The following is a 25,008-nucleotide window of genomic DNA, read 5'->3' as shown; positions in this document are numbered from 1 at the left end:
TCTCTCCTGCACTGACCTAACCATGTGCTTCCTTTGTCTGTTCTTCTCCCTTTTAAAATTGCTGTTGTTTTGACTTTTTTTTTCCGAAGTTCCAAAACAATGCAACAGCATATAAAACAGTAATTGCTGCTCCTGGAATTCGAGGAAATCACCTCCAGCACCTAAAATACCTCAAAAAAGGAGCAGCTGTTACAGCCAAAATATTTTCCGGTCCTCCATCTTGGATTACCCAGAATCCTTTCTTTTCTCTGAGTGGAGAAGTGAAAAAAAAAACATTCCAAGCAGGTAGCTAATCTTGTTTTCATTACAAATTAGCCTCTTGAAAGCAAAAGGGGAAAAAAACCTTCAGGGATTCTGAAAGGGTAAATCCTTAACGGCAAGTTGAAAATAATGGTGTTCTCAACCCCATGTTGAGTTGAAAGGAACCAAAAGGAAATTGAAGGAAAACATCTCAACGATACCTGGAATCTGGTCTGGTACCAGATCTATATCTAACATCTTCCCCATCTGAAATATTTCTGTCTGGTGTGTGTGCAGGTGTGAATGAAATGGCTGCTGCAATCACCAGAGCTGAGGAATGATGAGTGACCCTGGTCAAGTCATGACAGGGGTTTCACAGGGTGAGAGTCACGGGGAGTGGGGTTGGGACTGTTGGTAATGTGTCACGGTCGGCTCTCATCTGTCCCATCACCCCACCCTCGCTTCTTGATAGTGGGCCCCCTCAATCAGTCAGTGGGTACCTTTGATGAGGAAGTCTGCCAGGTATCACAGGCACCTTGCACAGTTTTTCCAGTTGTGCATGCCACATTCCGGGATGCCAACTTGCTACTGGATAAATACCAGCAGCAGTATAGCGATAAGGCCCTTACAGTGCTCATTAATTGTTGACTTAACGGTCCCATTTGGCAGTCATTGGGAATTCCGATGACAGGCTTTCCTGATGCAAATTTCATTTTGATGGAAGTGGGAACTCACAGGGAAGCTGATTAAATCCCTGCCTCCAAACATGCCACCAGAATGCAGTTCCTTTCCCTAGCTCTGAGAGTACTTTGCACCAATGTTTTATAATAAGGGAAATACAAGCTTCTTGTTGAAAATTGTAGACTTCAATTTGACTTTCATTGTCTTCTCAGCGGTGTTTTACTTTGGTACCTGTAAGATCGGTTGAGCTACTGAATTAAAATATATCATTGCTCAGCGGAATTGGTATGTGCACCTGCTCATACACATCACACCATCTGGAGGTGGTCCAAAAACTTGGCAGGAGTGACTCCACACAGTCAACCGGGAGTAGTCGTTCAGAACCACAGAGGTAACTATTCAATCTGATATCGTAATGTCAAAGGAGGCAACTCAATCCAGTGGCAATCCCAATTTTTCTATAAATTCCAGCCCAAATGCCAACACGCCCACAGTCATGGAGCTGGAGGAAATCTTACGTCAGAACAGGGTTCCACTCAGTCGTATTGACGAGGTCTGGCCTAACCTATACATAGGAGATATGTAAGTACTCCTTCAAACAGCAGAACTACTGATGGCAAGGTCAGTAGCATTGATTCTACAAAAATATGTGAGGTGGGCAGGAGAAAGAAGTTAAAATCACTCCAGCTTGACAAGTCTTTCATTAAGCTGTTTGGTTGTATTCTGGGGGAGGGGGGTGTCATTTAAGTTCTCTTGAGGTTTCTGAGTTCTCACTGTGGGGCTGACGTAATCTTGTAGTCAATTGTCCAATCCTCACACAAGCTTTTTATGAACTTTTAGTACAAGTATTGCGGGCTAAAACGGAATGCAAACAAAAGATTTTAACACTTCATCACTTCACATCAGCTCTGATGAAAAGTCATTCCAGCATGGAAACAGACCCTTTGGTCCAACTTATCCATGCAACCAGATATCCTGAATTAATCTCGTTCCATTTCCCAGCATTAGGCCCATATCCCTCTAAAGCCTTCCTCTTCGTATACCCATTGTTACGACATGGAGGAGAACCCCTCTGTTACTTAAACCAAACACCCAGAAAAGCTCACCTTGTCTCATAATCTGTTAAAATATGAGTGACAGAGAACTCCTAAATTCTACTATTTAAAGAAAATAACATCAATTTATTCTTTAACCCTCAAAGTGAACATTAAACAACAACTATTCACAACTTTAAGATGCCCTTTCTCTTAACTGCTTATTATCTGCTCCAACACTGTTCCAAAAAGAGATTTACTAAAATCACATCAATTTAATTTCAAAATCACACAGCAGCTATTGTCTGCGGTGTCTTTCTTCTTCCGGCTGAAGATCTCCCTGGGTCATCTGCTTTCATTTTACTGCGAATATGTTTCATACGAAAACGTGCCTTTGATAGAGAGTGTTCCCTAAATTCATGGGTCTCTCTCGATGGCAGTTGCTCAGTCTCCAGTTTTCAAAATGCCTGCATTTTTATATCCCTAATGTCAGATCGTCTCATTGGTTCAATGTTGACAAAACAATACATTCAAATTTGATTGGGTTTGAGTATCCTAGGGCAAAATTTAAACTGATTGGTTAAATTTGAATTGTTGTCAAAACAGCAACTAACTCAAGTATCCATTTCACAGACAAATGTTACATATTTTCAATTTTCCAATACATTCTGTGACTGCCATCTAGTCATATCACGCAGGCGCTTGTAACCTCTCAGTTGAGAAAAGTGTTTACGTTCTCTTAAAGGTACAGTACATACCTTCAACTTCATTACACCCATCCAGGTGCCATTTAACTGTAATTGTACCAGCCTCTACCACTTCCTCTGTCAGCTCATTCCATACATGCTCCACCCTCTGCATGAAAATGTTGCCTCTTAGATTCCTTTTAAATCTTTGCCCTCTCAATTTAAACCTATACCCTCTAGTTTTAGATTCCCCATAATGGGGAAAAGACCTTTTCTATTTACCCTGTCCATCCTCCTCATGATTTTATAAACTTCTATAAGGCCACCTCTCAGCCTTCGATGCTCCAGGGAAAAAAGCCCCAGCCTATTCAGTCTCTTCCATAGCTCAAATCCTCTAATCCTGGCAACATGCTTGTAAATCTTTTCTGAACCCTTTCAAGTTTCATAACATCCTTCCTATAACAGATAGACAAGAATTGCATGCAGAAAATGCACCCAGGAAAATGCATGACAGAAATGTAGAGGTTATTTAGGGAGTGCTGGCTGACGGTGCTGGATAGATTTGTCGAACTGAGGCAAGGAAGGGGTGGTCTGGTGAAGGAATATTGGGTGACAAGGGGAAGAATGAAGCTTATTTAAGTTTGAGGAGGCAAGGATCAGACAGGGGTCTAGAGGATTACATAGTAGCCTGGAAGGAACCGAAAAATGTACTTAGGAGAGCTAGAAGGGGCATGAAAAGCTTTAGTGGGTAGGATTAAGAAAAATCCTAAGGCATTCTGTACTTATGTAAGGAACAAGAGGATGGCCAGAGTGGGAATAGGGCCAATCAGGTATAGTGGAGGGAATTTGTGCTTGACGTCAGAGGAGATAGGGAAGGTCCTCAATGAATACATTGCTTCAGTACTCACTACTGAGAGGGACCTTTTCATTTGTGAGGACAGAAGAAACAGGCTGTTACGCTCAGACAGGTTGATGATAAAAAAGAGGATGTGCTAAAAAATTTGAAAAACCTAAGGATAGATAAGTCCCCTGAGACAGATGGGATATACCCAAGGTTTGCAGAGGAAGTCATGGAAGAGTTTGCTGCACCTTTGGCAATGATCTTTGCATCCCCACTGTTCACTGGAGTAGGCCAGATGTTGGAAGGTGGCAAATGTTATTCCATAAAGAAAGGCATAGGGATAATCCTGGGAATTATAGAATAGTCAGTCTTACATCTGTGTTGGGCAAATTATTGGAGAGGATTCTGAAAGAGAGGATTTATAATTAGTTGGAAAACCATAGTTTGATTAGAGATAATCAGCATGGCTTTGTGAAGAGCAGGTCATGCCTCACAAGCATTGTTGAATGATTTGAGGATGTGACATAACACATTAATGAAGGTAGAGAAGTGAATGTGGTGTACATGGATTGTAGCAAGGCGTTTAATAAGGTTCCGAATTGAGAGTGTGGTGCTGGAAAAGCACAGCAGGTCAGGCAGCATCCAAGGAGCAGGAGAATCAACGTTTCGGGCATAAGCCCTTCATCAGGAATGCCCGAAATGTCAACTCTCCCCTCCTCGGATGCTGCCTGACCTGCTGTGCTTTTCCAGCACCACACTCTCAACTCTGATCTCCAGCATTTGCAGTCGTCACTTTCTCCTAGTTTGATAATGTTCCCTGGTACACTCATTCAGAAAGTAAGGAGGCACAGGATACAGGCAAAGCTGGCTGTCTGGAAACAGAGTTGTCTGGCCCATAGAAGACAAAGGGTGGTAGTGGATGGAAAGTATTCAGCCTGGAGCTCAGTGACCATGGTTTTCTACAGGAGTCTGTTCTGGGACCTCTGATGTCTGTGATTTTTATAAATGACTTGGATGAGGAAGTGAAAAGGTGGTTTAGTAAGTTTGCTGATAACATGAAGGTTGGTTGAGTGGTGGATAGTGTGGAGGGCTGTTGTAGGTTGTAGGATGTAGAACTGGGCTGATAAGTGGCTAATGGAGTTCACCTGGAAAAGTGTGAAATGATTCATTTCGGAAGGTCGAATTTGAATGCTAAATACAGGGTTAAAGGCACTTGCTGTGTGGAGTAACTGAGAGATCTTGGGGTCCATGTCCATAGAATCCCCAAAGTTGCCACCCACGTTGATAGGGTTGTTAAGAAGGCATGTAGTGTGTTGGCTTTCATTAGCAGTGGGATTGAGTTAAAGAGTCGTGGGGTTATGGACTGGAGGGCATTTCTTATGAAGAAACGTTGAGGGAGCTAAGGCTTTACTCATTGGAGTGAAGAAGGATGAGAGATGACTTGATTGAGGTGTACAATATGATGAAAGGCTTAGACAGAATGAATAGTCAGAGACTTTTTTCCTGAGGGGAAATGATCATCACAATGAGGCATAATTTTAAGGTAATTGGAGGAAGGTTTAGGGAGATGTCAGAGGTCAGTTCTTTACACAGAGAGTGGTAGGTGCGTGGAATGCATTGCCAGCGGTGGTAGTAGAGACAGCTATATTAGGGACAGTTAAGTGATTCCTGGAAAGGCACATAGATGATAGTAAATTGAAGAGTATCTAGGTTAGTTTGATCTTAGAGTAGGATAAAAGGTCGGCACAACATCAATGACCGAAGGGCCTGTACTGTGCTGTACTGTTCTATGTTCTATGTTCTAGTATTCCAAAAGTGGCCTACCCAATGTCCTGTATGCCATAATATGACATCCCAACTCCTATACTCAATGCACTGACCAATAAATACAAGCATACCAAACCCCTTCTTCACTATCCTATCTACCTGTGATTCCGTTTTCAAAGAACTATGAACCTGCACTCCAAGGTCTCTTTGTTCAGCAACATCCAGCACCTTACCATTAAGTGTGTAAGTCTGCCCTGATTTGCCTTTCTAAAATGCAGCACCTCACATTTACTTGAATTAAACTCCATCTGCCACTCTTCAGCCCATCTGATCAAGATCCCATTGTACTTTGAGGTAACCTTCTTTGCTATCCACTACACCTCCAATTTTGGTGTTATCTGCAAACTTACTAACCATGCCTCCTATATTCACATCCAAATCATTTCTATAAATGACAAAAAGCAATGGACCCAGCACCAATTCTTGTGACACACCGCTGGTCATAGCCTCCACTTTGCAGAGCAACCCTCCACCACCACCCTCTGTCTTCCAACTCCAAGCCAATTCTGTGTTCAAATAGCTAGTTCTCCCTATATTTCATGTGATCTAACTCTGCTAACCAGTCTACCATGAGGAACCTTGTCGAATGCCTTACTGAAGTCCATATAGATCACATCCACCTCTCTGCCCTCATCAATCCTCTTTGCTACTTCTTGAAAATACTCAATCAAGCTCATGAGACACAATTTTCCATACACAAAGCCATGTTGCCTTTCCTTAATCAGTTCTTGCCTTTCCAAATACATGTAAATCATTTCCCTCAGGATTCCCTCCTACAACCTGCCTATCACTGATGTCATCCAGACTCAAAATGTTAGCTTGCTCTCTCTCCATGGATGCTGCCTGACCCATTGTGATTTCCAGCATTTTTTTGGTTTCAGTACAGATTCCAGCATCTGCTGTAATTTGATCCTAAAAGATTTTAAGATCCGTTTCTGTTCAGCTTAATGTGATAGCCAGAGTGGCTATCCATAGGGGGCCCCAGTTACAAGGCAATCATTTTCCTGCCAACATTTTAACATCACATGGTCTGCAGAGTACCTCAGCTGCTGGTTCAATCAATGCATTCAAAATCAGAGATGGCAAGAATGGAACAAGGAGTGAAACCTTCCCATTTTACCTACCCAGCAAATCCCTTCCCACTAGCAGGGCAAGTTAAACACCCTTTCACCCCACCTACAGAAACAGAAGATCAGCTGAAGCTGGTAGGATGAAGGAAGAAAAAAGATGAGGTGAGGATGTGACCAAACATTTTTGTATAACTTTCAACGTTATCTGTGTGCTTCAATGGAGTTATGTTTCAGGATTTTTTTTTTTCTTAACCAGGAGTCTGAGAGATAAGTTGATTAATGATTCCCCGAGGTTCCTCAAGTAATTACTAGCATGTTGTTAGAATTAATGTATGTCAAAAAGAGTAAGGGAACACAGGCTACGAAAGTAACAATAAATACAACGACAGATGGGAAGTGTCTGGTTTGCTGCTTAACCAATGAACCACAACCTGCAAACTTATGTTTCAACAAAGTAGCAGTACCATGGGTTATAGAGAGCTGAAACATTACACTAAACACTTTGAATCATATATTGGGCATGAGAACAAACTAGGACAGTTGTTTTAGCTCCAAGACTTGAATTGATTCAAACCAGATTGATGTGTTGATAGCTTGACACTTTTAAAATGGTTCCCTTTTGGATGTGGAGACTTTAAAACCAGTTGACATTCCTTCAAAGAGTCTGCAAAAATGATGATACAGAAATATACAGTTATTGCAGCACAGAAAGATACCATTGGGACCATCTAGTCTATGCAAGCTTTCCATACAACAATCCAGTAGGTTCCATTCCTCATTCCATCCCTGTAGCGAATTCCCTGGAGGTGTATTCCCTTCAAGAGCCCATCCAACTTCCTTTTATAATCATTTGTCATCTCTGCTCATGGATCGCAAGTTCCAGGCTATTACACTGACTGAGTAAAAAGAGTTTTTCCTTACCTCCCTCCCCACACAAAACATTTAACCTGTAACCCATTGTCCTTGCATCACCATTGCAGGAATGGTCTTCCTTATCTAAGCCTGTAATCATCTCTGGACACCATTGTCAAAGAACTTGTCAATCTCTTGTGCACCACAATCTCACCTTCTCTAATCTAACCTCCATTCAAGCTAAAACCTCTCACTGTAAAGTCATTCTGGTAAATCTCCACTTCATCCTTAGAAAAATCCTGAGGTACACAAAAGAATATTTTGTATTGTGGTCTAGTGAGAGTAAAAGGAATATTATTTTTGGAAATACCATACCTGCCTGTTTGATGCTGACACTATTGTGTCAAAATTGGGAAAACTGAACCATTTTCATAAGTGGCTTCCCTCACCTTGACAAGTATAATTCTTCACTGACTGTACAGGAAAGGATACTCTAATAACATTGTAAACATGTTTGTGCATTCTTGAAGTATTTTCTAATATCTCTTGCTTCATTAGGACAATAGCTCATGACAGATTTCGCCTTTGGAAGTTGGGTATCACTCATGTGTTAAACACTGCACACAAACAGGTTGCGTCCAGTGGATGCCAAGATTTCTATGGTACCAGTATGGATTATTATGGTATAGCTGCTCGTGACGTACCAAATTTTGACATTGCTGCCTATTTCTATTCTGCAAGTGACTATATACACAAGGCACTGGATATATTGGGAGGTAAGAGACCATTCTCACATGTCAAATAGTCCTAAAAGCTGTCTTAATTCTGAATTACATTACAAAGATAAAAGAGATGCTGTGGATAATGTTCTTCAGTAATTCAGCCAATTAAGTTACTCGAGTCATAGAATTCATAGAGATAAGGTAAAAACAATGACTGCAGATGCTGGAAACCAGATTCTGGATTAGAATAGTGCTGGAAAAGCACAGCAGTTCAGGCAGCATCTAAGGAGCAGCAAATCGACATTTCAGGCAAAAGGCCTTCATCAGGAATCCTGATGAAGGGCTTTTGCCCGAAACGTCAATTTTGCTGCTCCTCGGATGCTGCCTGAACTGCTGTGCTTTTCCAGCACCACTCTAATCTAGAGTTCATAGAGATGTACAGCATGGAAACAGACCCTTCAGTCCAACTCGTCCATGCTGACCAGATATCCCAGCCTAATCTAGTCCCAGTTGCCAGCACCCAGCCCATATCCCTCCAAACCCTTCCTATGCATTAACCAATCCAAATGCCTCTTAAGTATTGCAGTTGTATTAACCTCCACCACTTCCTCTGGTAGCTCATTCCATAAACGTACCACCCTCTGCTTGAAAAGGTTGCATCTTAGGTCTCTTTTATATCTTTCCCCTCTCACCCTAAACCTATGCCCTCTAGTTCTGGACTCCCCCACACCAGGGAAAAGACTTGTCTATTTACTCTATCCGTGCCCCTTATGATTTTATAAACCTCTATAAGGTCACCTCTCAGCCTCCAATGCTCCTGGGAAAACAGCCCCAGCCTATTCAACCTTTCCCTATAGCTCAAATACTCCAACCCTGGCAATATCCATGTAAATCTTCTCTGAACCCTTTCAAGTTTCACAACATCCTTCCGATAGGAAGGAGACCAGAATTGCAAGCAATATTCCAAAAGTGGCCTAACCAGTGTCCTGTAGAGCTGCAACATGAACTCGCAACTCCTGTACTCAATACTCTGACCAATAAAGGAAAGCATACCAAACGCCTTCTTCACTATCCTATCTACCTGCGATTCCACTTTCAAGAAGCTATGAACCTGCACTTCAAGGTCTCTTTGTTCAGCAACACTTCCCAGGACCTTACCATTAAGTGTATAAGTCCTGCTAAGATTTGCTTTCCCAAAATGCCTCACACCTCGCATTTATATAAATTAAACTCCATCTGCCACTCCTCAGCCCATTGGTCCATCTGATCAAGATCCCATTGTAATCTGAGGTAACCTTCTTCCCTGTCTACTCCACCTCCAACTTTGGTGTTATCTGCAAACTTACTAACTATACCTCTTATGCTCACATCCAAATCATTTACATCAATGACGAAAAGTAGTAGACCCAGCACTGATCCTTGTGGCACTCCACTGGTCACAGGTCTCCAGTCTGAAAAACAACCCTCCACCAGCACCTTCTGTCTTCTATCTTTGAGCCAGCTCTGTATCCAAATGGCTAGTTCTCCCTGTCTTCTGTAAGATCTAACCTGGCTAATCGGTCTCCCTTAAGGAACCTTGTCGAATGCCTTACTGAAGTCCATATAGAACATATCTAGCGCTCTGTCCTCATCAATCCTCTTTGTTACTTTCTCAAAAAACTTGATCAAGATTTTTTGGACATGATTTCCCAAACACAAAGCCATGTTGACTATCCCTAATCAGTCCTTGCCTTTCCAAAACGTGCATATCCTTTCCCTCAGGATTCCATCCAACAACTTGCCCACCACCAACATCAGGCTCGCTGGTCTATAGTTCCCTGACTTGTCCTTACCACCTTTCTTAAATAGTGGCACCATGTTAGCCAACCTCCAGTCTTCTGGCACCTCACCTGTGACTTTCGATAATAGAGGCAAGAGGTCCTACAATCACTCCTCTAGCTTCCCACAGAGTTCTAGGTCACACCTGATCAAGTCCTGGGGACCTATTCACTTTAATGCATTTCAAGACATCTAGCACCTCCTTCTCTGTAATATGGACATTTTCAAGATGTCACTATCTATTTCCCTCCATTCTATATCTTCCATGTCCTTCTCCACAGTAAACATTGATGCAAAATACTCATTTAGTATCGCCCCCATTTTCTGTGGCTCCACACAAAGGCCATCTTGCTGATCTTTGAGGTGTCCTATTCTCTCCCTAGTTACCCTTTTGTCCTTAATGTATTTGTAAAAACCTTTTGGATTCTCCTTAACCCTATTTGCCAAAGCTATCTCGCATCCCCTTTTTGCCCTCCTGATTTCCCTCTTAAGTATACTCCTACTGCCTTTATACTCTTCTAAGGATTCACTCGATCTCTCCTGTCTGTACCTGATATATGTTTTCTTCTTTTTCTTAACCAAACCCTCAATTTCTTTAGTCATCCAGCATTCCCGATACGTACCAGCTTTCCCTTTCATCTTGACAGGAATATACTTTCTCTGGATTCACGTTATCTCATTTTTGGAGGCTTCCCATTATCCAGCCGTTCCTTTACCTGTGAACATCTGCTCAATCAGCTTTCAAAAGTTCTTGCCTAATACCACCAAAATTAGCCTTCCTCCAATTTAGAACTTCAACTTTTAAATCTGGTCTATCCTTTTCCATCACTATTTTAAAACTAGTTGATTAACTGAACTATCCAAAGTCCAAGGTTTTATCCTCATACCTGAAATACTTACTTCTTTAAATCAATCGCTGCCAAATTTATATCAGGAGTTCCACATTTTGCTTTACCAACTTGGGTGAGTACAGGAAAATTTCTTGTTCATTTGCTCACTGGATGTGGATATCATTGGTTAAGCCAGAATTTTCTGCCCATCCTCAATAGTCCAGAGGGCACATTGCTGTGGGTCTGGAGTCACATCTAGAATAGCCCAGGTAAGGTTGGCAGGTTTCCTTCCCTAAAGGACATCCATGAACCAGATGAGCTTATCCAATATTCGATCATGGTCACATGGTCACTATTAACCTCGCTCTTTATTTCAGATTTTAATTGATTTAAGATTTCACCATTTGCCACGGTGAGACTCACACCCATGTCCCCAGAACATCAGCCTGCGATTCTGGACTATTAGGATAGACACTGCCACTATACCACTGCCTATCCAGTTGGGCCACCATGATAGATATTTAGGAATCTCTTCAGGAAGTCTATGTTAGGATGTTCAGGAACCTTTCAAGTTTAACTAGTTTTCTATATCATAAATGATCTAGTCAGACCTGTGGCACAAAAGTGGCAAATCTTGAAAGTTAGAATTAATTGAAACAAAAGGCAATGGAGTTGTTTCTTCGAGCGTAAAATGAGACCGCCAATTTACAGACTACCTGTACTTAAATCAAACTCCTGAAAGCTAAAATCCATCCTTCACAACCATTCCCATGTCACAAGATATTAGGACAGGCACACAACAACTTGATTAAAGAGGTGAGGATAAGGAACATCTCAAAGAAGAGGTTTAGAGAATAAGTTTGGGCAGCATGAGGTAGCTAGGAATGTGGCCATCAATGATGGAATGAAGGAAATTGGCCTGCAGGAGACCAGAATTAGAGGATTGCAGATATCCCAGAGGTGAGTTTGGGGAAGGGCTCGAGGAGATTACAGAGGTAGGCAAAGCTGAGGCAAAGGAGGGATTTGAAACCAAGGATAAGAATTTTAAAAATGAGGTCAGAAAGCAATGTGGATATGATGGGTAGATGGGACTTGGTACGAGTTACGATACAAACAGCAGAGTATTATTACAGCAGGCCCTGTCAATATAGTTATTTTTCACAAACCATACAGCAGTTCAGTACAACAGAAAATATATAGCTGGATTTACTACAAAGCAGAATTCATTTCTACCCCAAAACTGCCTTAATATCACTCACTATTAATGCTAAAGAAAAGACTAATTCACAACATGTTTCTTGGCTGTTGAAGTTCGAGGCTTGTAACTAATTGGCAATGTAAAATGTGGCTTCGATGTAACCACAAGCAAGTAAACTCAATACTCAAATGTTAGTTTAAGACGAGGTAGTCCATGTGTAAAACACAAACACAGATGGGATAATTACCCAAAAAGAACATCCATACAACAGTGTATTTCTGTAATGGTGGAGTTGCACTGAGAAAGTGGATTGTCCCAATTGTTGATGAGTTAATTCTATTGTGAAAAAACCCTCTTTGATTAATTCTTCTTAATATTCATGAAATATATTTGAATGTCAAAGCTTTTACTGCAGTTATGTCATTCTCAGGAGCTTAGAAATTCGGGCCGTCTTTGAACAAAGTAAAAACAATTGACATTGATTTTGCAGTAACCAACTCTCAAAGTTTCGTTCAGATGGCACCAGGAATGAAATTTGCTCATAGCCTCTTTTGTGTATCTCACTCAAAAATAATGTGTAAACCAAACAAGGTTAACACCAACCAGGCATAGTGTCCTTGGTTGAAAACATTTCTTCTCTCAATCGTGAGCTGAATAAGCCACCCATAGACATTCTTCTCATGCCATCACCCATAGGTGGACAATGAATGACCATTTAAGGGCTGCCAGAGGTATTAATCTAGTTGCCGTGAAACAATGTGTCACCTCCTTGGTGCGATGCAGTGGTCATCAATCAAAGGCACTTAGTGTCATTAGGTTGGGGGGCACCTGCAGAGAGCTCCATTTCCTTTGGGGTTTTTTTTGTTTTTTTACCCCCACACTACCACCTAACTGCGGTAGTGCTTATTTTTTTCACCAGCACCTATGTTGTGTGCGTGTGCAGGTGTGAGACACAGTGAAAGACACAAGGTGACCATTCCCTTTGTTAATATAAGCAAATATTTAAACAGCTGATTGGGGTTAACTGATTAATTGACTGGGTCAACTGAAGGAGGAACTGATGGGATTGGAAGGAGCTGTAAGAGTGAGTAGTTAGTAAGCTCTATCCACAAAGCAAAGTGTCTTGATAACTGTCTCACCAACTGGCCTGGGTCCATTTGGACATTTGGCAGCAGGGGATAATTAACGAAAGAAGAAGATTGGAAACTAAGAGTTCTTTTCAGACAGAGTATCATAATTGGAGTTTCTTTTAAGAAGAATGGCTGAAACCAAATGTAAAATGATGGGATACACTTGCCCAGTATGTGAAGATGAACCTTAGGATCAGTGGAAAATGAAGTGGATAAATTTGCATGGGTTATATTCTTATAAAAGAAACAAATGAGGTCTGGCCTTGCCACCATCATTTCCTACTAGGATCAGGTGTAAAGTATTCTCAGAGCTCGGGGCTCAAGAATTGGACACTGAGGAAGGTTTAGATAATCTATTCACATTTAAGGACTAAATCTATGTGCAAGATGATCTGTTAAATGCATGGTCAGACGTTGATTAATTTAGATTAATTTATAATCGACTATATTCAAGATTGGAAAACTCTATTTAGAGATTAACAACTAAGTGTTTTCCTTTAAATTGTTGGACTGTGCTAAGACATCAAACATTGATAGACTTAGGAATAGCTGAAGTTAGATTTCTAGAAAGAAACGCACTTTCAGGGCAGATGTCAGAAGCCTTAAAAAGATTCCCAGGAAAACATTAATTCCCAGTGTTCTTCATGTCTCACAAAGGGAATTCAGCAACAACAGAAAGAACAAACAATCCAATGGTAATGGAACTGAAAGATAATCCAGATACAGGCAGGCAACATCAATGCAAAAGGAAAATGATAAATAAAAGAAACAAGGATGGAGATAACTCTGACAGTTCTAACAAGAAACAGCAGCTGGAGAACTAAACAGACAACTGAGCCTCAGGAATTGCAGGGGTATGGTCAGGTGGAATGATTGGAAAAAATGTTACCAAGATTCTTTTAAGACCAAAGACTGAAGTAAGGTAAACAAATTTGAGAATTTTACTTACTTCAAGTTTGAGAAGAGCAACGTCCTGAAATGACTAAAAGGATTGATGATTCCTTGTCACATCGCTGGAGTAAACCACTTTATCAGTACAGGCACAGTGTGTCAAGTGTCAAGAAACAAAGTTGGGTCAGATGGTGTAGAATCTGTATGGATAGAATTGAGGAATCGCAAAGGTAAAAAAAAACCATAGTTGGAGTTATGTACAGGCCTCCAAATAGTAGTCAGGAGTTATGCACAAAATACACCAGGAGATTAGATTAGATTACAGTGTGGAAACAGGCCCTTCGGCCCAACAAGTCCACACCGACCCGCCGAAGCGAAACCCACCCATACCCCTACATTTACCCCTTACCTAACACTACGGGCAATTTAGTATGGCCAATTCACCTGACCCTGCACATCTTTGGACTGTGGGAGGAAACCGGAGCACCCGGAGGAAACCCACGCAGACACGGGGAGAACGTGCAAACTCCACACAGTCAGTCGCCTGAGGCGGGAATTGAACCCGGGTCTCAGGCGCTGTGAGGCAGCAGTGCTAACCACTATGCCACCGTGCCGCCCACAAATAGAGATAGAGATCATGTATTGGAAAGACAGTTACAGTGATAATGGGAGATTTCAATATTCAGGTGAACTGGGAAAATCACATTGGTAGTGGATTGCAAGAAAAGGAATTTATGGAATGTCTACGATATACTTTTTGGAGCAACTTGTAGTGGAGTCCACTAGGAAACAGGCAATACTGGATTTAGTGATGTACAATGAAGCAGACTTGATAATGAAACTTAAGGTGAAGGAACTCTGAGGAGGCAGTGATCATAATATGATTGAATTTACTCTGCAATTTGAGAGGGAGAATCAGAGGTAATGGTATTACAGCTGAATAAATGCAACTACAGAGGCATGAGGGAGGAGCTGGGTAGAATTGACTGGGAGAGGAGTCTAGCAGGAAAGACAGTGGAACAGCAATGGCAGGAGTTTCTGGGAGTAATTCAGGAGACACAGCAGAGTTTCATCCTGAGGAAAATGAAGCATGGCACAGGGAGGGATGAGGCAACCATGGCTGACTAGGGAAGTCATAAAAGTCATAGCATAAAAGCAAAAGAGAAAACATATAATATGGTGAAAGGCATTGGGAAGCTTACAAAGACCAATAGAGGGCAACAAAAAATGAAATAAGGAGAGAGAAAATGAAATATGAAGGTAAGCTAGCCAGTAATATAAAGGAAGACTGCTGGAAATTGACGCTGGAGAGCTGGTAGTGGGGAGCAAGGAAATGGCTGAGGAATTGAATAATTACTCTACATCAGTCATCACGGTGGAAGATATGAGCAATATCCCAAAAATTCAAGAGTGAGGGGACAGAGCTGAGTATGGTGGCCATCACCAAGGAGAAGGTGCGAGAAAAGCTGAACGGCCTGAAGGTGGATAAGTCATCTGGACCAGATGGACTACACCCCAGAGTTCTAAGAGAGTTAGCTGAAGAGATAGTGGAGGCATTAGTGGTGATCGTTCAGGAATCCCTAGAATCAGGGAGGGTCCCAGAGGACTGGAAAATCACTAACGTAACACCCCGGTTAAAAGGGGAGTAATGCAAAAATGGAAAATTACAGACTGATTAGCCTAACCCCGGTTGTGGGTAAGATCCTGGAATCTATTGTGAAGGATGAGATTTCCAAATACTTGGAAGTGTATGGTAAAATAGGGCAAAGTCAGCATGGTTTCATCAAGGGGAGATCATGCCTGACAAAACTGCTGGGATTCTTTGAGGAAGTAACAAGCAGGTTAGACCAAGGGGAGCCAATGGATGTCACCTACCTGGACTTCAAGAAGGCCTTTGACAAGATGCTGCACATGAGGCTACTGAGTAAGATTAGGACCCATGGTGTCAGAGATAAGGTGCTAGCATGGATAGAAGTTTGGCTGTCTGGCAGAAAGCAGAGAGTGGGGATAAAAAAGGTCCTTCTCAGGATGGCAGCTGATGACATGTGATGTTCTGCAAAATCAGTGTTGGGACCACATCTTTTCACTTTATACATTAACAATCTAGATGAAGGAACCAGAGACCATTCTGGCTAAGTTTGCAGATGATACAAAGATAGGTAGAGGGCCAGTTAGCATTGAGAAGGTGGGGAGGCTGCAGAAGTATTTGGACGGGTTAGGAGAGCAGGCAAAGAAGTGGCAGATGGAATACAATGTAGAAAAGAGTGAGGTCATGCACTTTGGTAGGAAGAATAGAAGCATTGACTATTTTCTAAATGGGGAGAAAATTCAGAGGTCTGAAATGCAAAGGGACTTAGGAGGTTCTAGTCCAGGATTCTCTCAAAGTAAACTTGCAGATTGAGTCAATAGTTAGGAAGGCAAATGCAATGATGACATTTATTTTGACAGGACTTGAATATAAAAGCAGAGATGTCCTTCTGAGGCTCAATAATGCCCTGATCAGACCACATCTGGAGTATTGGAAAGGAGGAGTCAGAGATGGATCAGATGGAAGTCCATTTCATCTGGTAATCTCCATACTGCTCGCTTCTACCTCCTTCCGAAAATCCACAAACAGGACTGCCCCAGTAGACCCATTATTTCTGCCTGCCCCTGCCCCACCGAACTTATCTCTTCCTACCTTGACATGGTCTTTTCTCCTCTGATCCAGTCCCTGCCCATTTACACCTGCGATTCCACTGATTCTTTACGCCAGTTTAAGAATTTCCAGTTTGCAGGCTGCAGCCACCTCCTTTTAACAATAGATGTGCAATCCCTTTACACATCCATCCCCATCAAAATGGTCTAAAGGCTCTCCAATTCTTCCTGGAACAAAGGCCTAAACTGTCCCAGCCTACCACTACCCTCTTCCTCCTGGCTGAGTTCATCCTCATCCTCAACAAGTTTTCTTTTATCTCTTCTCATTTTCTTCAGGGCAGAGGGTTGGCCGTGGGTACCCTAGTTATGCCTGTCTCTTTGTGGGCTACATGGAACATTATTTGTTCTAGTCCTATCCCAGCCCCCACCCACAACTCTTTCTCCGATATATTGACGATACCATTGGTGCAGCTTCCCTCTCTTATCCAGAATTGGAAAGGTTCATCAATTTCGCTTCCAATTTCCACCTCACCCTCACTTTCACCTGGTTCTATCTCTGACTTCTCCCTTCCCTTCCTCGTCATCTCTATTTCTATTTCTGGGCATAGACTGGCCATTAATATCCACCATAAACCCACTGAGTCCCACAGTTACCAAAACTATACATTCTCACACCCTGCTTCCTGTATAGACTCTATTCTCCTAGTTCCTCCGTCTCCGTTGCATATGTTCCAATGAGGCCACCTTCAACAAGGGAACCTCTGAAATGCCCACTTTCTTCCTCAACTGAGGGTTCCCTAGCACCGTTGTTGACAGGGCCCTCAACCAGGTCTGACTGATCTCCTGGCCTCACCCCTTTTCGTCCTTCCTGCAACAGCACTAGGGTTCCCCTTGTCCATTCCTGAAGAAGGGCTAATGCCCGAAACGTCGATTCTCCTGTTCCCTAGATGCTGCCTGACCTGATGCGCTTTTCCAGCAACACATTTCCATCTCTGATCTCCAGCATCTGCAGACCTCACTTTCTCCTTCCCCTTGTCCTTATCTACCATCCCAACAGCATCCACATCAGAAGATCATTAGCCACCATTTCCACTATCTCCAGCAAGATACCACCACCAGACACATATTCTCCTATCCTATCTTGTCCACCTTCTGCAGAGACCATTCCCTCCAGGGCACCTTGGTCCACTCTTCCTTCACTCCCAACACTCTCCACAGCCCCATGGCACCTCCCCCTGCAATCACTGACAGTGTAAAACCTGCCCATTTACTTTTCCTCTCCTCCATGCCCACGGGCCCAAATATACCTTCCAGGTGAAGCAGCGCTTTACCTGCATTTCTCATAATCTAGTCTACTGCATTTGCTGCTCACAATGTGATCTCCTCTACATTGGGGAATCTAAGTGTCAACTGGGTGACCACTTCACAGAACATCTATGTTCTGTCTGCAAAAATGACCCTGAGCTTCCAGTTACCTGCCACTTCAACACACCACCCTGTTCCCTGAGGGTAATTTAAGAAATAGATAAGACTGAGCAGTGAATAAACTTTATTTACTAAAACAGCTGCCTTGGTTTCTCTCTCTCTCCTGCAGGCCTGGATACATTTTGACATTGCAGCAGATCCATCTGAACCCTTTTGCTTGTGAGCTCCATACCACAAACCCTGCCACCCCCCAACCCCCCGCCCCCCCCCCCCCCCCCCCGACCCCAGTATTTCAAAAGAGCTGCCAGTCCCTGACTAACTGGTGACCCTCAGTAGGTAAGACTTTCACCCCCAAGGGGGTGCCTTCCACTGCTTAATTGTCTGTGGTTTGGTGAACCTTCCCAAATAGAGACAGTGTGAGTCTCCAGCTGGCATGCAAAACCCTGAACATCTCAACAAGATTCCACCAGCTATTTAGTTTTTTTGGAGTTTATTTCAAGCTACAAAAGCTAATATTAACAAATGTATTTTAATTTTAACAGGAGCTTTGTTAATCTCAACAGAATCTGTTTTGATTCAATGAACAGAAAGAAATGTATAAACTTCACAAAAGATCAAGTAATACACTCACGACTAATTAATCAAAGCTGCATAATTCTACGTACAAAGTTAAAAAGTCAAGTTTGTGTTTTATTCATGGGATTAAACCTTACTCTCTGTAGAATGAGCTTGTTGTGAATTTTAGTGCAGCGATGCAAACGGTGAAGCTGTGACATTTAAGATTGTGTGTGTAGGCATTACACATTGTTAAGCTACAGCATTTACAAAGGTTTTGGGATGTGTCAATCTCGCTGCACTATTATCTATTCGGTAGGTATCACAGCTCCAAAAAGAAAACGGTATTAATAAAGGGAATAAAATATTTATTCTGTCTAGAAAGTTCCACACCGAAAGACCACAGCATCAAACTGATTTTAGTAGCCAGTAAATTAGATCCCAAAACAAACCTGACTCCTGCAGTTGAAGGTATGATTAACAACAATCAAATCTAATGGCTTTCAGGAAGGGTCAGCAATTAGTTGTTATGTATTTAAAGGAAGATTCAGGTTTTGTTTTAAAATGTTTGACTACTCTTGTCGTAAGGCACAAAGTAGCCGACCTCTCCTAGTGAAATTGTGAGACTTGAACATAGTCTCATTCTGAACAAGAAAACAGTGCACAACAGGATCAACAAAGGGCAGATGGCAGTGCAGGATGGAAGTGAAGTTCTATCCACCAAGGAAGATGAAAAAGCCCCAAAAAATTAAACCATTGTCTGTCAAAATTAACAACATGAATGGCAATTTCAGAGGGGACTTTTTTAGGAAATATATTAAATTAAGGTTCACCTGCCTGTTCGGGAATGAAAGATCACATGGCTCAAATTGAAAAAAGAGAACAGACATTCTCCCAGTATCCCACAACAACCTCAACGTTTCTCAGTTACAGTGAATCCATAAAGTGCTGAGTCTGTGGAATTCCCAACAAAGGGAGTCCCAACCCACAAGACCACCCAGAAGATTTGACTCTACTTTGGGATTGTTGTGGAAGAATCACTCAATATTCTGTAGGATTTGACATGCAGATCCTGGCCTACATACAGCTATCCTATCATACTTATATGTCAGAATAATCATGATTTTCAGGACCAGACTTTTTAAAACATATATTGATCATTACTGGTTCGAAGTACGGTAATTGAAATGTGATTGTTAATCAACCAATGGTCAGCAGGGGGAGTACTAAAGCAACATTCACAGAATTTCACAGACTAGATCCTGATCCAATATAAATAAACTAAGAGCTATAGGTTGTTGGAAATCTGAAACAAAAACAGAAGTTGCAAGAAAAACTCAGTCGGTCTCACTGTATCTGTCAGGGGAAAACCCTCTGCTGAGGTTTTCCAGCAATTTCTGTTTTTGCTTCAGATCCTGATCCACTTCTGTGTTAATCTTTCCCCAACTCCATTCTTTCCCTCCTCTGACCGGGCATAGTTTCACAAGTGGCAGCTGCTCCTGATATGTTGTCCATATGGCCATTCCTCATGGGCGAGTCCTGGAGCTGGAGGAAGGAAAGCAAAGTTAACTGCCACTTTGCTGTTTCAAGTGTGAGCTGGTAATTTAGGGAGGAGCTGGTGTCACGGTAATGTTGCTGGACATATAATCCAGAATCCTAAACTAATGTCCTGGGGAGGTGGGCTCAGTCACAGCAGATATTTGAGTTGAATGAAATGATCTGTATTTTTTTTTAAAACTAGCCCAATGGCAATCACATAACCAGAGTCAGTTGGTTGGTAAAAACTCATCTGGTTCCCTATTACTTTTTAGGGAATGGAAATATACCATCCTTACCTGGTCTGGCCTATGTGTGATTCCTGACCCACAGCAATGTGGTTGACTCTTAACTGTCCTCTTGGCAATTAGGGACGGGCAATAATTGCTACCCCAGCCAGCAATATCCACATCCTACAAACAGGTTTAAAAAAACTGTGTCCACTAGTTATATTCACCCAGTCTGTTCCATTTATAAAGCAGTTCACTGGGCACATACTGCCTGAATTTAATGGGTCAATCTACAGGAAGTATTCAATTTCGAGCCATATAACTGCAAGTTGATCTTCTGTATTTTAAACATTGGAGAGAGTGAGGATTGCAGATGCTGAAGATCACAGTCAAAAGGTGTGGTGCTGGAAATGCACAGCCAGTCAGGCAGCATTCGAGGAGCAGGAGAGTCGACATTTTGAGCATAAGCTCTTCCTGATGAAGAGCGTACGCTCGAAGCGTTGACTCTCCTGCTCCTCGGATGCTGCCTGACCAGCTGTGCTTTTCCAGCACCACACATTTTGACTCTGTAATTTAAACATTGTCACTTATGTAACGAAACCAAATGAAAATCATGAGACATATTCCATCTGTTGAGATTGGTTAATAGTGCCCGTGGCTTGCCTACATCAATGTCTAATTACCAAGTGGTTTTGTTCCGTCATTTTCAAGATTGTACGCACAGTGTTACAAATGACAAAAGATGTTACAATGTGCAAAATAATGCATTATGTCCAGTCAGTTAAAACAGTGTTTTGTTGCTTTCTCATCCTCAGGGAAGATCTTTGTCCACTGTGCATTTGGATACAGCAGGTCAGCCTCCTTAGTGCTGGCCTACCTAATGATTTATCATCACCTTTCTCTGCTCGATGCAGTGAAAACAGTGACTTCTCGACGACGGATATTTCCCAATCGAGGTTTTTTAAAGCAGTTACGGAGGTTCGACATAAAATTACAGCAAGCAAGAATTGTTTGAGTTTTTTCCATCAATTGAAACCGAAATGTGGCTTTTTTGATAATGATAATATTTATCAATATCTTTGTAGAGTATGGTTCACGCTCACTATTATAACCCTGATTTGTGCACCAGCAGCTAGAAGAGTTTGAATTCACACCACATTATCGGCAAAGATACTACAATTAGATTCTTATCTCAGTCAAAATGAACTTGTACCTGATTTGTAAATGTTTCTGCTTTTTATTTCATCACTACCTGAGCAACACAACACAAAATGGCCTGTGTCAACATCAATTTTGCAGCATTATCATATCCAAGACCTTGTAGTTATACAGGCCCCCATCATAAACTGATTCTTTAATATTCTATTTGAATGTAATCAGCGATTTTCTATTGCTTTTCAAAAAAGATAAATAAATATTCAACTTATCATATGGACTGTCACATTCTATTTGGGATATTGCCATTCATAGTAGTGAAGCTAGGTTACTTGGTGAATGTTTTATGTGTTTAATCCAGTGGCTCAATTTCGCAATGGTTTGTTGTCACCTTGTGATTCAAACCATTTGTTTTAATTAAGACCTTTTTTTAAGGCTCAGACATTGACCTAATGATCTAAATGACCTAATGTCTTTGAGGGTTGACTTGAAAGTTTGTTGGCGCAACATTCATCTTAAAGACTCAAGCACTTCACCTATTGCAGTACTGATGGAGTGCTGCAATATGGGATGTGCTTTTTCCTTCCCTGTAATTAATTAAACATTTAATTTTCAGTTGAAAATAAAGATCTTGTGGCCCTATCAAAAAGGGCAGAGGAGTTTCACTGATGGGCAACATTTATCCCTCGGTAAAAACAAGGACTGCAGATACACATTTATCCCTCACCTAACGACATAGCCCATGTATCTCATAGCTGTTTGTCGGGATCTTTGGGTGCAAATTCATTGGCGTGTTTGTCTATATATGTGATAGTGACTGGACTTCCAAAGTGATTCATTGCTTTGAAGCCCATTCTGAGAAAAAGAAGTGGGGGGGGGGAGCCTGGATGGGCCGTTTGCCCTCCAAGGAGCTGGGACACTATTACCATTTTAGGCCACAGCTGAGCCCTGATCCTCTTTTATTTGGGTTTTGTTTTCTGTCAATTTTTAAATGGACCAGACCAACTGATCCACGTCAGATGCCATATGACTTGCCCTTCATCTTTCCCTAGAACATCTTGACACCAAGAACAGCCATGTTGAAGGCTGACTACAGTTCCACCTTCAACACTATTATCCCATCGAGACTGATGACTAAACTTAGAGATCTTGGACTAAGCCTCACTCTCTGAAACTGGATCCTCAGTTTCCTGACCCACAGGCCACAATCAGGGAAGATTGGGGACAATATTTCATCCTCACTAACACTCAACACTGGAGCCCCCCAGGGTGCATACTTAGCCCTCTACTGTACTCACTGTGCATCCATGACTGGGTCACCAAATACCAGACTAATGTCATTTACAAGTTCGCTGATGACACCACCATAGTCGGTTGAATCTCCGATGGTGATGAAACAGACTACAGACAGGAGGTGGAAGAGGTGCACAGAGAACAACCTAGTTCTCAAAGCCGGCAAAACCAAGGAACTCATATTGACTTTCGGCGGGATGTTACTCATGCCCTCCCTACACATTAACAGCACAGAGGTGAAATGAGTGGAGAGTGTCAAGCTCCTGGGAGTGGTTATTCACAAGCTTTCTTGGACTCTTCATGTGAACACACTGGCTACAAAGGCCCAACAATGTCTCTTCTTCTTCAAGCACCTGAGGAAATTTGGCATGATGGCAAATACACTTGCCAACTTTTATTAAAGCGTCATCGAGAGCATTCTGTCTGAATGTATCACTACCTATGGCAACTGTACCACTCAAGATGAGACGGTTACAGAGAGTGGTGAACTCGGCCCGGATAATCGCAAAGGCCAACCTCCCATCTATAGAATCCATCTACCAGGCCCGCTGTCAAGGAAAGGCCACCAGCATTCTCAAAGATCCATCCTATCCTGGCAATGTTTTTCTACAACCTCTACCATTGGAGTTTGCACATTCTCCCTGTGTCTGTGTGCGTTTCCTCCGGGTGCTCTGGTTTCCTCCCGCAGTCCAAAGATGTGCAGGTCAGGTAAATTGGCCTTGCTAAATTGCTTATAGTGCTAAGTACAAAGTTTGTGCGAAGATTTGTAGCTCGGGTGCTCGTTGCTCGGCGAACAGAACCACAACAACAGTGCTAAGTACATTTGACAGAGGGAAATGGGTCTGGGTGGGTAACTCTTCAGAGGGTCGGTGTGGACTGGTTGGGCCAAATGGCCTGTTTCCGCACTGTAGGGAATCTAATCTAATCTAATCAATTCTAATCTAATCAGGGAGAAAGTACAGAAGCCTGAACACATGCACCAGCCGGTTTCGTAACAGTTTCTACCCTACTGTTGTTAGAATACTGAATGTACTCACAAACTCTTAACATTCACCTGTACCTGTGTTTTTGTTCTTGCCACTGTTTACTTATTATTTGCTTATCTATGCTACTTAACTATGTGATTTGCCTGTATTGCTCGCAAGACAAAGCTTCTTGCTGTGCCTCAGTACACATGACAATAAATTAAATTAAATTCAATTCAATTCAAATGGTTCTGCCACTATAGGTGCTCCAGAAGGGATAGAACGGCCCTTATTAACAAAGGTCGGCTGATGTGTACTGGCTAGAATCTCATTACTATCCCATCCTGCAAACATAATCATCCCCAATCCAAGCTTTAATACCCTCCCTGCCCCTCACACACATCCAGTAACATCCACTCCCTCCACCACCGACGCTCAATAGCAGTGGTGTGTACCATATATAATGTGCATTGTAGAAATTACAGAAGTTCTTAAGACAGCACCTTCCAAACTCTCAACCACTACCATCCAAAGGGACAAGGACAGCAGATACATGGCAACTCCAACACCTGCAAATTCCTCTCCACACCATCCTGACTATCAAATTCCATCAGCGTTACTGGGTCAAAATCCTGGACTGCCTTCCTAATAGCATATGACTGTACCTTCAACAAATGGACTGAAACGGTTCAAACAGGCAACTCACCACCACCTTCTGAAGAGCAACTATGGATGGACAGTAAATTCTCGCTAAGCCAATGACACCTACATCTTGTCAATGAATTTAAAAAAAACAGACACTTCCTTGTGGCCATCATACATGAAGAATAGCAAACCTAGAGGTTTGCCATGCACCAGCACTGAGTAACTGAGGGAGGGAAATTCTACCAGTTTGCCAATATGGCTGTCAAAGATAGCAATGTGGCAGAATGTTTGCTTCCTAAACCAAGGGTTATGAATACAACATCGAACTGTGATCTGACTGGGAAAAAGTTGCATCAGCTCCCAACCAATTCAGGAAAGCGAAAGAACTAAGGGAGTGAACACATGATTGAAATAACCTTTTCCAAGTGTCCAATCACAAGGAAGGGAACTTAATGAATGGAACCATGGCTTAGTAAATATTGCACTTCCTGATACATCGAGAGAGTGGGGAGGTGAAAAAAGAAACACAGAAAATTAACACATCATTAACTAGAGAGAGCACAAAGGAATCCTTGAAAACATGATGCCTGTAATGAATACTGGACTATTGCAATGTATTGCACAAATTTCCCTTAAAACACAAGCATGGTTGAAGTTAGACAGTTTCAAATTGTGATGGTTATATGTGTTGGTGTGTGGAGATCAAGTCACTGAATATATTAAATAAATAAATGAATAGATTTCTAG

General features: G+C 42.0%; 1 protein-coding gene across 1 annotated transcript; it reads left to right on the top strand.

Moving 5' to 3' along the window:
- The first annotated feature begins 1,291 nt into the window (after positions 1–1,291).
- LOC122541849 (dual specificity protein phosphatase 13A-like) lies at positions 1,292–23,460 on the top strand. Its single transcript, XM_043678904.2, has 3 exons — positions 1,292–1,503; positions 7,790–8,007; positions 21,019–23,460. Exons 1-3 carry the CDS (start codon positions 1,337–1,339, stop codon positions 21,216–21,218), a joined length of 585 nt encoding a protein of 194 aa, XP_043534839.2. The 5' UTR covers positions 1,292–1,336; the 3' UTR covers positions 21,219–23,460.
- The last annotated feature ends 1,548 nt before the right edge of the window (positions 23,461–25,008 follow it).

This window comes from Chiloscyllium plagiosum, unplaced genomic scaffold, assembly GCF_037043375.1.
Source record: "Chiloscyllium plagiosum isolate Xiang-an unplaced genomic scaffold, Cpla_swu_hap1 HiC_scaffold_43, whole genome shotgun sequence".
NCBI classification, from domain to species: domain Eukaryota; kingdom Metazoa; phylum Chordata; class Chondrichthyes; order Orectolobiformes; family Hemiscylliidae; genus Chiloscyllium; species Chiloscyllium plagiosum.
Note: the sequence above shows the minus strand (reverse complement) of the source record. Positions and strands in the feature narration are given on the sequence as shown.